Consider the following 14,401-nt stretch of genomic DNA (forward strand, 5'->3'; position numbering starts at 1 on the left):
TCGAGGATGCTCTTCCATGTACTTAAGAGAGAGAAATTGAAAACAACTGTCATAAAAGTGAAGGAACGATGCATTACTCAAGCCTTATAACAACAGCGGTTCAGGTACGCTTGTAACGCTTCAAATTCAAAGAGAGTTTACAAAATATCGACGATGTTTACAACCGTGTAATTTGGCATGATGAAACTTTAACAACACTAGAACCAGTAAAAAATATACAAAGCTCAATGAAAAGTACGTGAATACTAGAAAATAACGCGTACACTTTACTAACCTTAATATTTGGCCACAAAATCGCGTCTACATCGTCGCTTGACACCAAAATAACTCAATAACTCAATAACTCAAGACAGTCAACGTCCTCCTACTACAAAAATGGCCGCTTATTCTCCTTCTCAACGTTTGGTCACAAAAAGTCCTGGATAATGCTGGCCAGACTCTATGCGAGACTGGAAACAACACACTTTCTTTGTCCGCATAAAAGGTCCGCCATTTTCCCTGCTAACAATAGCTTCATGACGTCACGACTGTCCTAATTTATCGGGATATTCCGAACTGTAAACCCGGAACTGGAACTGGCGGAAGTCAGAACGCAAATTCTCATTCCTAAAAGCTCCAACTGGAAAACTACCCTTTCAGAAGTTCCGTTTCTTTCGAAAATGCTTTATGCCAATGAACAGAGCCATCGAAAGTACAGTAAATTTTCATTTACATGGGTTTTGAGACGGAAACACGTGAATCTCCGAGTTTCTGGGGACTGGAGACCATTTAAATCAAACGAAGTGTTACATGTTGTTACATGACGGGGTAAACGCTTTGAAAGCCGATTTCCGCCACAATGCAAAGCGAAAGTAGAGGAAATTCTCGGTCCATTAGTTGATATTTTTTGCGAATAAAACATTTGACAGCTTCACAGGATATACAGTGGTTGAGTCCTTTTCTTAACCGAACCAGTCTAGCATGGATGGTGTTCAAAACAAGCCGGCAGACAGTGAGGAACGAATCGATACTGAACCAGTAAGTAGAGGAGCGGAAGGAAATGCTGACTCGAATTTTTCAAAAAAAACCCAGCTTTTGAATATGCTTGCAAAACTAAAAGAAAGCAGTTGCCTTATTTCAGGTGTAATGTATACTGAAATGTCGTCAGGGAGGTTTCGTGTCATAAATTATCAGCTGCATAACCGGGTTACTAAACAGAGGTTTTAGAATACTAGTGTTTCAAGTTAGGCTCAACCTTAAACTTATATTCGCCAAGTTATAATTATAATTATAATTATAATTACATGTACAGCAATACGCACTGTAAGAGGTTTGACATTAGTTCAAACCCTGGACGTTTAAATTAGTTTATTAAACTGTTGTCCCTATTCAGATGGCCTCGGGAAAGTTTCTTATGCAAAGCTTTCAAATGGTCGAGGTGTGTGACTGATTCACAGCCTAACAGGAAATTGAATACTAAACAATCAGCCATGTTGAAATTTTGAGAGAGCTGGGTGGGCTAATGGTGCAGTGGACATTTTGGATTCCTGATCCAGATCGAGTCCGTGTGGTGCTGAGTACTTACTGAGCAAGGGTCATTTTTGTTGCATTTTTGGATAAGTTTTAATTACGTTGACAATGCCTCTCTTCAACAGGAACTGAAATAAATACATGTAGGTACCAAAGAAATGTCAGGGAAAGCTGCCAGTATGCTGGAGTAAGCTGTTTCCCAATTCTGGGGGGATTAGAAAAGTGCATGTAGTCTTAGTTACTCCATACACTGTACTACAAGAATTGGCAGGGACATAAAAGACCAGCAGTCTTTATGACAAGAAGGGAGCATGGCTTTGATATTGCAGAATCAGTACCTAGTGACAATGAAGGCAGTGGAGAATAGAATCTTTCAGAAATGCCCACCTTCTGGTGCAGTGAGTAATCGTGAATAATCAGCAATGGTGGAGATGGACTTTGGCATGCATGGTGATGACGACGACGATGACAACGATGATGATGATGATGATGATAGCAATTACCATGACGATGATATTAAACCATCCAATGGAAGAACATAGTTACTTTACTTTACTAAATCCTCTCTGTTCCCTGTTGGACATAAGGCAACAACAATCCCTATCCATTTATCCCTATTTTGTATGATGTGTTATGCCTCACCCTGAGTGAGTTTCACCTCACTGAGCTCAGCCATGACAGTTTTGTGCCAGGTGGTGTTTCCTTTGCCAGGTGGTGTCCATTACAAGGCAACCTTGGGAATATGAGCCTGATCCATTCTAGTTGTAAACATGACCCAGCCATCAGAATCATGTTACTTTGTTAACATAGATTATGACTAATAACTTTTGTCATTATTTCATTCTCTGTAACAGTGTCCTTCTGATGACCAGGCAAGCTTCATAGGTAAAACAGAATCTTCTGTCACCAACATCAGTCAACAAAACACCAAAGATGAAGGACACCCTATTTCGACAAGCCACAAAAGAGATCATGGTACGGAATCTGCAGCCAGCCAAACTACTTGTATGGAAGGAAACACCAAGAATGAAGAACGAACTTCAACTGTAACAAGTTCAGAAGAATCTCATTCCCCATCTGGACTGCAGGAAGACAAAACAGGAGCACCTCATTCTTTTAACATCGAATCTAACTTTGAAAAGAAGGACTTGGTGGATCACGTAAAAGGAGTTATTTATGGAAACTGCATTGGAGATGCCATAGGACTGTTGACAGAGTTTATGAGTAAATCAGAAGCTGCCCATGTGAGTTGATGTAATTATTACTTATAGGCTCATTTGTGATATATTATTATATGACAGAAAATTTATTATAAGCATTGTGATTGGCTGAGATAAGGCCAGGATAAATGAGTAATCACATGGAATCTGAAGTACCAGTAAATAAAGATATGTACCAGTCATGATATTTGAAAATTCTCCAAACTGAGAACTTTCCAAATATAACTGGGAAATACTGTGGAGATAGTAAGAGTCTTAAGTAAAGGTAGAGAATCCCATCCTGCCAATGTGTCAGCCAACGTGTCGGCCTGTGAGTTAGTCACACAATACCCACACATCACCAACACACTACCTAATGAATGCAATAACTGACCCTTAACCAATACATCAGCAGACACACTACCAATTCGTTGGCTGATACAGTGTCAATGCGACAGCTGGAAACAAGAACAACCTGATAGGAAAGGACGAAAATGTGAAATCTGAAACCACGAATTTCTATATTGTAAGACATTGTCAGAGCACAGTATACCTTGGCATTAAAATTATGCAGGGAACAATTTGAATCCTGGGCCAGGCAGGCAGGTGGTAACAAATTTCTGAATCATTTGTTTTAGATTTATGGTAAATCAGATGGTGTAAAAGAGAAATTGATGGACTTGGTGAAAAGAGAAAAGAAAGAGCCACATTTAGAATATGGCATGAAAAATTATGACTTTCATCGAAGCAGATGGGAGACTGGAGACTGGACTGATGATTCTGATCAGATGATTTTGATCTTACGTTCGCTGTTAGACAACGATGGCAAGGTTAGTCTGCATGTATTCATCAGCAAGGCTGCCATTGAGAGTTTAAGTAGAAGGCGGATCAGAAATAGTACCTGTAGATGGGGGTGCATGATTATTGTAGAGACTATACCCCCCTTTTTTGGGACACATGTGGGAAGATATGAACTAACTTTAATAAAAAGAGCTGGAAAGACCAGGTCAATGGTATTGGTCACCATGCATTTAAACATTAAACATGCAACTTCCAGCAAAAACTACTTTTAGTGACTGCATTTTCAGTAGAAGTTACAAATCTCCTTAATTAGAATCTTGTTACTTCTGACACTGAGTTTTTCCCTTGACTTGCAGATGGAGCCTGTGGATTTTGCCAAAAAGATGAGGAACTGGAGCAGGAAAGGTTTCGTGGAACTTGGGGACATGGGTGGAATGGGTATTGGCCGCACCACATACAAAGTTCTGCACCATCCTAACTTCCTTACTAATCCACATCAGGTATAGAATCAGTGACTAACCCTAGAAAGCAGGGTCCCTGTGCAGATACTACAGATTGACAACTCTCTCAGTTGCAAAGGGGCTGTAGAGAGTGAAAATGGGTGCTTTCTTGCCTTTGAAAGGGAGCCTGTGGAGCAAGGCTCTGATCTAAGAAAAATTACGGGAAGCCCAAATGTTCGTGTCCATGAAATCCTGGGTCCCCAGACTTGTACACTTAATGAAAAAAGTGAGTTTTTCGGTCACCCGAAGACAAAAGTTACTTGCCTGTGGCACCCGGGCCCTTCTAGAGCACATCCCTGTGGAGTATGTGGATTCTTAATTTCTTGCTCTGTTCCAGGAAATATCCATATCCCTCCCATGTATGGTTTTTTGGTTTGAATCTCTCCCTCCCCCCCCCCCCCCCCCCCCCACTTTCCCACCAATCCCTGTGGAAAGTTTATATTTGGTCCTTACTTTCCTTAAAAAAATTGGGCTTTTGAGAACCCCCTCCCACTTTGAATTTCCAATATCCCTCTTTGGGGTGGGTATGGATATTTTCTTGAACTGCTTATTATGTAAGTTAAAGGTTACAGCAAGTTCAAAGAGTGCTGAGAGAAACATACCATAGATTAGAAAAGACTATTAATTTATTATAACTGTTTATGCATTACATAACCTCTTATAAGCAAACTCTTTGATTGAAAATGAATTTACTAGTAATTAATGGGTGCGATTTATTAAATCCAGGCAGCAGAGTATGTGTGGGAAGAATCTGGTCGCTTTGTTGCTCCAAACGGAGGTGTGATGCGAACTTCTATTCTTGGAATTCATGACTTTGGCAACATCGAGGAAGTAATAAAAAACACCAAAGCAGCATGCAAGGTCACACATGCTGACCCAAGATGCATAGCATCGTGTGTTGCCACGACAACAGCAGTTGCAATGATGTTACAGGGAAAATATTTTAAGAAGGAATCAAACTGTTTTGATGTTGAGGCAATCATACAGGAGGCATATGATTATGCCTGTGCCACACTTGAAACTGTTGAACAGGTGATGTCACATGGCAATGCAAAATATTGTGCTTATTAACTTAGTAGGAGGACATCATGCGGCAAAATATGGATGCATAGTTACATATATAGTCATGCCACTGTCATACTTGAAGCTGTTAAACAGGTGTTGTTACATGTACATGTATGCAAATTATTACAAGTACAGTTGGACCCAGCTAATTCGAACTGGGCTATTTCAAATTCCCCATTATTTCAAACTCAAAACAATTTTCCTTGGACTTGTCCTTCAGTCATTTACTATCGGTTTCTTAAAACTCCTGTTATTTCAAACTGTTTTTTGTTTCCCCTGAGTGTTTGAAATAACGGGATTCAACTGTACTTCAGCTGTATATTTTTAGTCCAGGGCCCCTTTGGATATCAGCCTCGTTGCTGAATGGGCCACCCTGGCTAAATAAAGTTTACCTTTACCTTACTCATTAACTGATTAGGAGGGCATCATGTGGGAAAAATATGTTGTCTAGACTACATGTAGCACGAGAATGGAGAAAAGATTGAATGGTCGATAAGATCATAAGGTAGACAATTTGAACGAAACATTTATGTGCCCAACAATACTGTAAGTAATTTAGCACATTGGGTGCGTGGTTTCGTTTGTCACCATTCATGTCGACGGTCACATTACATAGGCACGCTGGTCATTTGTGGACATTTTGTCAGTTAACTACACTGTACTATCATATAGACATCTTGCAGTTGTAAATTTTCTGGTCTTTGTATAACCTGTGAACAGGTTCCCGGCGAGGACGGAAAAAAATATTTGGCGAGCAAAACGTGCAGACGAGTGCGAAACTTTTTTTCGCACTCGCCGGGAGCCTGTTCGCAGGATAGTTTCTGTAATTTAAATTAGCAGTCCTCATTATTTGTTTCTCTCTCTCTCTCTAGCAAGAGGAATTAAAACAACACATGTTTGCCAAGTCATTAGATGATCTTGATCTGGATGAAGCTGGGAAAATAGGTTACACATATAAATGTTTAGGTGCAGGATTCTGGTCCCTGAGGCAAAATGACTTCCGAGCGGCCATAGAGGCCGTCGCATTTGAGGTGAGTACATGTCAAAGGCTAAAATAACTTAAACGTCACTGCAAGAGTTAGCTCATGTTGTACTGGCTAAGGGAATGTCTCCGTTTTACTTAATCGTAACATTTGTACGCCGTGCGGACCTATTTCTTTTGCAGGCCGGGGACGCTGATACTAATGGCGCTGTGGCTGGAGCTTTGCTGGGCTGTAAACTGGGTGCCAGTAAATTACCTGACTCTTGGCTCAATGGGCTAAAGCATAAAGACTGGTTAGATGGACATATTTACAAGTAAGCTGCCTGACCTTATTATTCAACCAATACGAAATGTCGACAACCTTATTTTCAAAGAGTGGAGGAGCGGTGGTCTCATGATTAGTGCGTTCCATCGAGTGGTCTGGGTTCGAGCCCTGGCCGGAGACATTGTGTTGTGTTCTTGGGCAAGACACTTTACTCTCACAGTACCTCTCCACCCAGGTGTATAAATGAGTACCGGCTAATTTAATGCTGGGGGTAACCCTGCAATAAACTGGTATCGAATCCAGGGCAGAGTAGAAATACTCCTAGTCACTTCATGTTACGGAAACCGGCATAAGCTCCAGCCTGATGAGCCTCTTGGCTCTTATACAGACTTTGCCTGTTCTCAAAGTAAAAGCGAAAATATAGTCCGTGGTAATTGCTTCTTTTGCAGAGATTTGTGGTTAAGACTAATGAGCACAATCATTACCCATGAAAAAAAAAATGGCGCCACTTTTTCATCCAATCATAAGTAAAACCAAAGCCAATCGTGTCTCCCTCAAACACGTTTTCCCGCGCTTGGCGTCAGCTACACATACATGTATTTACTTCTAGTTTTGACTGGTCCACTTGATTGTCTGTGGCTTTTGTGATTGGCCAGAGTGATAACTTTGGTTTTAGTTTTACAACACCCAATTGAACTGAAACTGCCTGTAAGTGCAAAGCCAGGGAAAGAATTCCATAGAAAGTATAAAGACTTCGAGTCCCCACGTGCCAAGAACACAACACTAAATGCAGAACAGTTCAAAGCAGCAAATTATTCGCAACTTAATATTTCATTTTTAGTCCACCTTCAAAACCTCCTACTTAATAAACGACTCTAACTTCAGTGGCTGCCCTATGGAATTTCTTTGTCACCCTTGTTTTTCCATACCTGAGGATTGCATTTCTCATTAAAGTGTCTTTTCTTTCCTCAGGTTTTTGGCTCTCCTTGGCCTAAATGAATGAAAGGAAGAAAAACGTATTAACTGAGAGCGTGTTGTGTAAAATTTTTGATGTATTGCTGTTCAGGCACATATTCCAAGAAAAGAAGTAAAAAAAAATTGGATATTAGTAGATTTTTAAAATATAGAGAAGCTGCAGGTAGATTTTCGTGTTAGAGGTGCACAATTTTTATGTTTTGACGATGAATTTTCGAGCAAGGAGATAATGGATATTTTTTTTCCTGGTTGCGAATAATTTTTAGATGGATATTACTTTAGTCAGTGTTACGAATAAGACCACAGAAGGAACAAATATCAATTGCAAAACTTTACTGTATGTTTATAATACACTCAAACAACTACTTATTGAATGTTTGTTCTACAAAACGCTGCTAACCTTAAGGCAAAAGCAGTTCCTGTATTATGAGATGTACTGCGCTCAGCTTGCGTACGAGATGGAATAAATCAAACCATATAGTTAGAACGTAGCAAGAAAAAAGAGAGCAATGTAGGCTGATATATATAAAGATATGATGGACACTTCCCATAGAATCGTTCCATAAGGCCCCGTGTACACTACGCTTAAGGAAGTTGAAAAGGCGGTTAGGCCAACCGTCCACACTAATCCGTCACGAAAATGGAGCTTTTCGAAAACGCTCTTCAATCCAGAGGAATTTGGAAACGCCGGCCTTGCGATTTGGTGTGGACGAAAAACATTTTGAAAACGGAGCTTTTTGAAAACGAAGACGTCACGATAATAATGTGATTTCCCTGCCCAGAGTTTTCCACAAACACAAATCCAAAATGACCGGTGATTGTTGCGTTTTTAAATTTCTCCGACGTAGTGTGGACGGAGAACATTTGATGCGTTTTCAGAGTGAAACCTCCGTCTTCAGTAAACATTCTCCGGCGTAGTATGGCTGGAAAAAATTTGATGCGTTTTCAGATTGAAACTTTCGTTTTCAAATTTCTCCGGCGTAATGTGGGCGGGACCTAAGTTGCAAGCCAAGTGCAACAACAAAAAAATGTAACTGGTAACATCAAACAAGACATTTCTTAAGGCAAATTCCTAGTACTTTGTGTAAGGTAGCCAAAGCCCGCCTTTTTGACAGATAAACTTTAACTACTTACCCTGAATGCGAGCGTCCCTATTGGTACAAACAGTTGCAAACAAACAAACCGTTTGTGTTACATTGAGTAAAGAAACAAAACTGTTTCGCTGATCTTTGGTTGATTGAAACTTCGGTTTCTGGGAAAAGTAGAAAAAGAACAGCTGAAGTTTACCTTATTCTCTTACTGAAAGTGGGACTAACCTTGTTCAAGGCTACTTCTGCTATGATCCGCAACATCGCCTGGATTTTCTTATCCGTGTTTTAATTTTTTTTTTTTTTTTTTGGTAAGCTGTTTATTTGGTTTTGTTATGATAAAGTGACGACAAGTTAGATACGGATCGCTCTAGGGCCTGACCGACGCCCACTTACAGTCCCCGATTAAAGCCTTTTAAAGTACAAGTAAGACCGCTTTCTTATTTTTCTAGGTAATAGCTGCAGTAAATTATGTAGTGACAAAAGTAACGCGCCCTTCCCCATTAGGTAATTTTTTTCAACCTGGTGACCCAGTGCTTACCGCGCTCGTGTGGTCTATCTTGTGTTTTACGTCAGTATTCATGGCGGCAATTTCAAAATGCTATTTGGTTTTTATAGAGCTGTTAATTCCGGAAAGAAACGAGGTATGGGCAATTTCATTTTACAGAAATGTTAAACTCTTGCCCTGTGAAGACGACGAAGTAGAATGGCAGCGAAATCCAATTCTGCGCTAAAATTCGAGCAATTTCCGAACGCTGGAACCTCCTGTTGACTTCCCGTGTTTCCCACCTTGCTTCTAAATAATACAAATTGCCTAGAAACATAACATAACGATAAAAGGCAAAACCAGAAACAGTTGCGTGAACTTTTATTTCGTGATTTTGACATTGTCTATAGGTAGTAAGGCTCAGTTATAAATTGCCCTAAACTTATAAAGTCTAAACTCTCAGCTTACATTTTCAAATATCGTGAAATATGCAAACAATCTTGCTTAATTTACTTTTAGTATCACCATCATCCTAGTCGCAGCATGAATTCACACTGGTTTGAATTGAAGGGGCTAGTCCCTGGGACTTTTCCCTTCCAAATTATTTGGGAAAAGTCCCTCCGAACAAACGAAAATAAATTAAAAAACCGTAGATTTTGCTATTTCCTCTGTGCAGTCTGTCCTCTCATTAAGATAGTAAAAGCAACCACTGCAACCAGTTCCCTCCTGTAAAAGTCTTCAAGGACTTGTCACAGGGAGAAGTCCTAGAGACTTGTCCCTGCGTGTTTTCATATTTTTGGTTTGTTTTCATGCGCGTTTTCATTTCCGGTTTCCAGCCGATAAGAGACTCGAAGGGCTCTGGGTACGACAATGAGAAACCGGAAGATCTTCCGGTTTTACTTATACCGATCACTTCAGAGAGGCTAGCTTCAAGCATTTTGCTGTTCGTGTATTCCCGGAAGAGGTGATTGGTTTGGAAAGGTAAGAGTAGCTGGCCTTCTATTTAAACATAACAGGGACATAAATATCCTAAGAGAAAGCGATTCAGATTACGACTTTTGCATGATTAAGCATGACGTTTGTTTCAACCGCGAACGTGCGAAGTCGTGCGTTTCCACCGGCGACCTCACGGTTTGACGTTCTTCGTGAAAGTGAGAAGCTTTGCGTTCTTTTAAAGCTCATAATAAACCGTTTCTTTTTTTAAATTTTCCCGATTTTCTTGAGGTGTCAAGTCGGGTTTGTCTTTGAGCGTGGTGTATAGCCTTTCCCAGTACTGAGTATGACTGTGATCATAAAGCACAACAACTATTAAATACTGCTGACAATTGCGAGTTTATCGAAGGTATGATACTCCATTACAACGAACGAACTTGAAATAGAGTCTTCGAACGCTTACTTCATCAAATTATACAAAGTATCTCAGTGTTACAACTGCTCGATTTATTCTTTAGAGTTTCTGGCACCAAACGTATTCAGTACAATTCATAGTTTATTACTTCGTTAGGCTTGTTTCTTGATTCTGCTTTCATTGTGCGTTCATTCTGCTTTAGCTATAGAAACACAATCCCTGTTGGGTTCTTCTATCGACTTCTACCACGAACTGAATGAATAACTAACTGTAAATTGTACGAGTAGAATTCCCTCTTTGAATGTCTCGTCATCACTTTCAGTTTCGAAACCTACTGGCTGTTCCACGCCTTCGACGCAACCCACTGAGCCCTTAATTCAGGCAAGCCCTTAAAGTGCCACTAACCCCCAAACTTTTTTTTCGCTAATATAAATTTCCTTTTTCTCCTGATCACCACTGGGAAAAAATTATCGTTGTAGCTATTTTCGTTAATTTTCTATCAATTTTTAAAGTTTGTAAATTTGCCCTTTTCCATGTTCACGACCAAGGAATAGCGGAGAATGGGACGAGTTGGCTTTTGACGTCACTTCGGGAATGTATGCGAACATGCGATATTGTGTGAAACATACTAACAAAAGTATGGCTCGGTGACATAACAACACAAGTCGACGAGGCTTGCTCAACACAACAACTTTATTCTCTAAGCATCTTGGGTAATACAACAGCTTAACACAACTTCCGGTTACGAATATATTACACTGCTTTCCCCCAGATTTTCAGGATGCACTTATACCCAAGACATAGTGATAACCTACAGTTACAGGTTAAGTTTAACAACTGGTTTTCTAATCCTTTGAGATCTTCGCAAAACTGTAGGTGGACTACTTACAACTAAAGAAGATACAACAGTATCCTCGTTTTCAGGCAGATCTACATGTGGTTCAGAAGTACTATCGAGAGGATTCACATTATCATCATTTATTTTCTGACGACTTGATTCAGGCACCACGACATCTGGCTCACTGACATCATCTGGTACATTATCATGTGCTCTTATCATGTGATCAGTGTGCACATATCTGGTTTTGTGTCCTGTCCTAACTACATAGGTTCTGGGCCCACAAACTTTAATTATAGTGCCTGGAATCCACTTATCAGTCTTAGAATTAGCCCTCGAGTTTCGTACCCGCACCCTGTCATTTCTTACAAAGGATCTTTCCCTCTTACATTTCAAATCCTTATACATTTTCTGTTTCTCTTGCTTATTCTCTACAACTTGTGCCAGATTAGGCTTAATCAGACTTAATCTTGTTCTTAGGCAACGCTTCACCATCAACTCAGCGGGTGTCACACCAGTTGTACTGTGAGGAGTTGTGCGATACCGAAATAGAAAATTGGCAAGTCTGTGTTTCATAGAGATGCCCTTTTTATCCTCAAGCACTTGTTTAACTAAAGCATCCTTAACAACTCTCACAGACCTCTCCGCTGCCCCATTAGATTGAGGGTGATAGGGTGGAACCAACGTGTGCTTGATGCCGTTTTTGCGCATGAATTCGGCAAATTCAATGGACGTAAACTGTGGTCCGTTGTCAGACACCACCTCTTCAGGTAAACCATGAGTAGCAAAAATTAAACGGAGCTCATCAATAGTCCGTTCAGTAGTTGTAGAGTTCATATGTTTCAATTCAATCCACTTTGAGTGGCTATCGATTACTACAAGGAAGTAATCATTACCCTTCTGACAGAAATCAGTATGGATCCGTTGAAATGGTCTAGTTGGCCACTTCCATGGGATCAGGGGTGCACTGGGTGGGGCATTTCTAAGATTTTGGCATACTGTACATACTCTCACTGCTTCCTCGATTTCCTGATCCATTTTTGGCCACCACATGCATGTACAAGCAATTGCTTTCATACCACATATACCAGGGTGTTCCCAATGCAACTGCCCCAGCATTTTGGCTCTAAAGATTGGTGGAATAATGACCCTAGAGCCCCAAAGGACACAATCCTGTTCACAGGACAGCTCATTTCTTCTATTATGATAGGGTTTGAGGGTCTCATCAGGACACCCTTGTGGCCAACCTGACATCACAAATTGATGTACCTTCCCAAGTACAGGATCTACAAGGGTTGCCTTTCCTATATCTTCTGCAGTGATTGGAAAATCATCATCAATTACACTCACACTGTAGACCACACCCTCACTTCCCACTGTGGAGTCCTCATGTGGTAGCCTTGAGAGAGCATCACAGTTGGCATGGTCTTCAGATCTTTTGTATTCAATCTCATAGTCATACGCCGAAAGTACTAGAGCCCACCTCTGCATTCGAGCTGCTGCTAGTGTGGGGATAGCGAATTTTGGATTGAAAATTGCCACCAATGGTTTGTGATCAGTGATCAGGGTAAATGTACACCCATACAAAAACTGGTGAATTTTTTTTACACCAAAAACAATTGATAATGCTTCACGCTCAATTTGTGCATAGTTCCTTTCACTTGAACTCAGTGTCCGAGAGGCATATGCTATTGGCCTCTCCTGGCCATCATCCATCACATGGCTAATAACTGCTCCAATTCCATAGCTGGACGCATCACAAGCAAGTCTCAGTTCACGGTCCCGATCATAATGCACCAACAGTGCATCACTGGTGAGACCTTGTTTACAAGCTTCGTATGCTTGCTGACACTCTTTTGTCCATGTCCACTGGACACCCTTTTTGAGGAGCTCATGTAATGGTGCTAGTGTGGTTGCTAAACCTGGTAGAGAAGGGTGATAGTACTGGACCATGCCCAAAAAAGATCTCAACTCACTGACGTTTTGTGGTACTGGTGCCCTTTTTACAGCATCTACTTTTTCCTCAACTGGATGCAAACCTTCAGCATCTATCTTCAAACCCAAATAGACAACTTCCCTCTTCAGAAATTCACACTTTGCCATCTTCAAATGCAGGTTATATTTATGCAACCTCTCCAATACCTCAGCCAGGATTTTGATATTCTCCTGCCAACTGACACCACCAATAAGAATGTCATCCTGCTTACACACACATTTTTCTACTCCTTGCAAAATCATATTCATTTTAGCTTGGAATATTTTAGGTGCTGATTTAATCCCATATGGTAATTTGGTGTAGGAATAGAGTCCCTTGTGTGTGCTAATTGTCAGGTACTCACGACTTGCTTTATCAACACTTAGCTGAGCATATGCATGCGACAAATCAAGTTTGCTGAAAAATTTTGATCCCGAGAGGGCAGCATACAAGTCCTGTTGGGTGGGAAGGGGATACTGCTCATCTTCAACAGCTGAGTTGATGGTTACTTTGTAGTCCCCACAAATTCTAACCGATTTGTCAGCCTTTGGCACAACTACTATTGGGCTTGCCCAGTCTGATCTGTCAGTTTTAACGATTACCCCATTTTTCTCTAATTTATCCAACTCCTTTTCAACTTCATCTTTTAGTGCATATGGAACCCTACGTGGCTTAATAAATATGGGCTTTGCACCATCTTTCATGGTGATGTGTGCTTCCAACCCTTTCATGCCCTCATAGCTATCTTTGAACAACTCACTGTGTTTAACTAGTAATCCATCAAGTTGACTTTTGGCACTTTCCAACTCGGATCTTGTTACACTAAATATTTCACCCCACTCAAGCCTTATATGGTTTAACAATTTCTTCCCAGCAAAGTAGGCTTCTTCTCATAATCAGCTACAATAATTGGCAATGTATATTCATGGCCCTTGTACACTACATCACACAGCATTTCACCACACACTGTAAGGGTTTCACCCGTATAGGTTTTCAATTCAACTTTTGACGGACGAAGTGGAAAATTACTGAATTTCTGAGAATGTGTGCCCTTACTCATTATTGAGTAATCAGCTGCAGTGTCTACTTCCATTGCACATGGTGAACCATTTATGGTCATTTCTACAGTATAACTTTTTGTTGGTAGGATTATCTGTACCAACTGCATACATGGAATAAATACCTAACTCATCATTATCATCATAACCTTCTGTGTTTGATTCTAAGACACTATGAACAGTACCTTTAGCTCCTGGTTGTTTTGTTTTCATGCTAGACTCAACATCTTTACTGCGACAAACTGATGCAAGGTGACCTACTTTACTACATTTGTAGCATTTTGCTGACTTAAATTTACACTTAGGTGCAG

At 40.5% G+C, this 14,401-nt stretch overlaps 1 protein-coding gene across 2 annotated transcripts in view; it reads left to right on the top strand.

Moving 5' to 3' along the window:
• Positions 1-820: 820 nt before the first annotated feature.
• The window catches only part of LOC145502917 (ADP-ribosyl-[dinitrogen reductase] glycohydrolase-like), a 33,447-nt gene continuing 19,866 nt past the window's right edge, over positions 821-14,401 (top strand). The window contains exons 1-8 of one of the 2 annotated variants that reach the window (XM_081482317.1): positions 821-1,017; positions 2,364-2,753; positions 3,347-3,538; positions 3,866-4,009; positions 4,736-5,041; positions 5,947-6,105; positions 6,240-6,370; positions 7,294-8,388. In XM_081482317.1, the coding sequence (XP_081338443.1) occupies positions 961-1,017; positions 2,364-2,753; positions 3,347-3,538; positions 3,866-4,009; positions 4,736-5,041; positions 5,947-6,105; positions 6,240-6,370; positions 7,294-7,324 (1,410 nt within the window). In that variant the 5' untranslated portion in view covers positions 821-960 and the 3' untranslated portion in view covers positions 7,325-8,388. Of the gene's footprint in view, positions 1,018-2,363; positions 2,754-3,346; positions 3,539-3,865; positions 4,010-4,735; positions 5,042-5,946; positions 6,106-6,239; positions 6,371-7,293; positions 8,389-14,401 lie in introns of those variants that run through there. The other variant, XM_081482319.1, reaches the window with a different exon arrangement.

This window comes from Orbicella franksi, chromosome 11, assembly GCF_964199315.1.
Source record: "Orbicella franksi chromosome 11, jaOrbFran1.1, whole genome shotgun sequence".
In the NCBI taxonomy this organism is placed as follows: domain Eukaryota; kingdom Metazoa; phylum Cnidaria; class Anthozoa; order Scleractinia; family Merulinidae; genus Orbicella; species Orbicella franksi.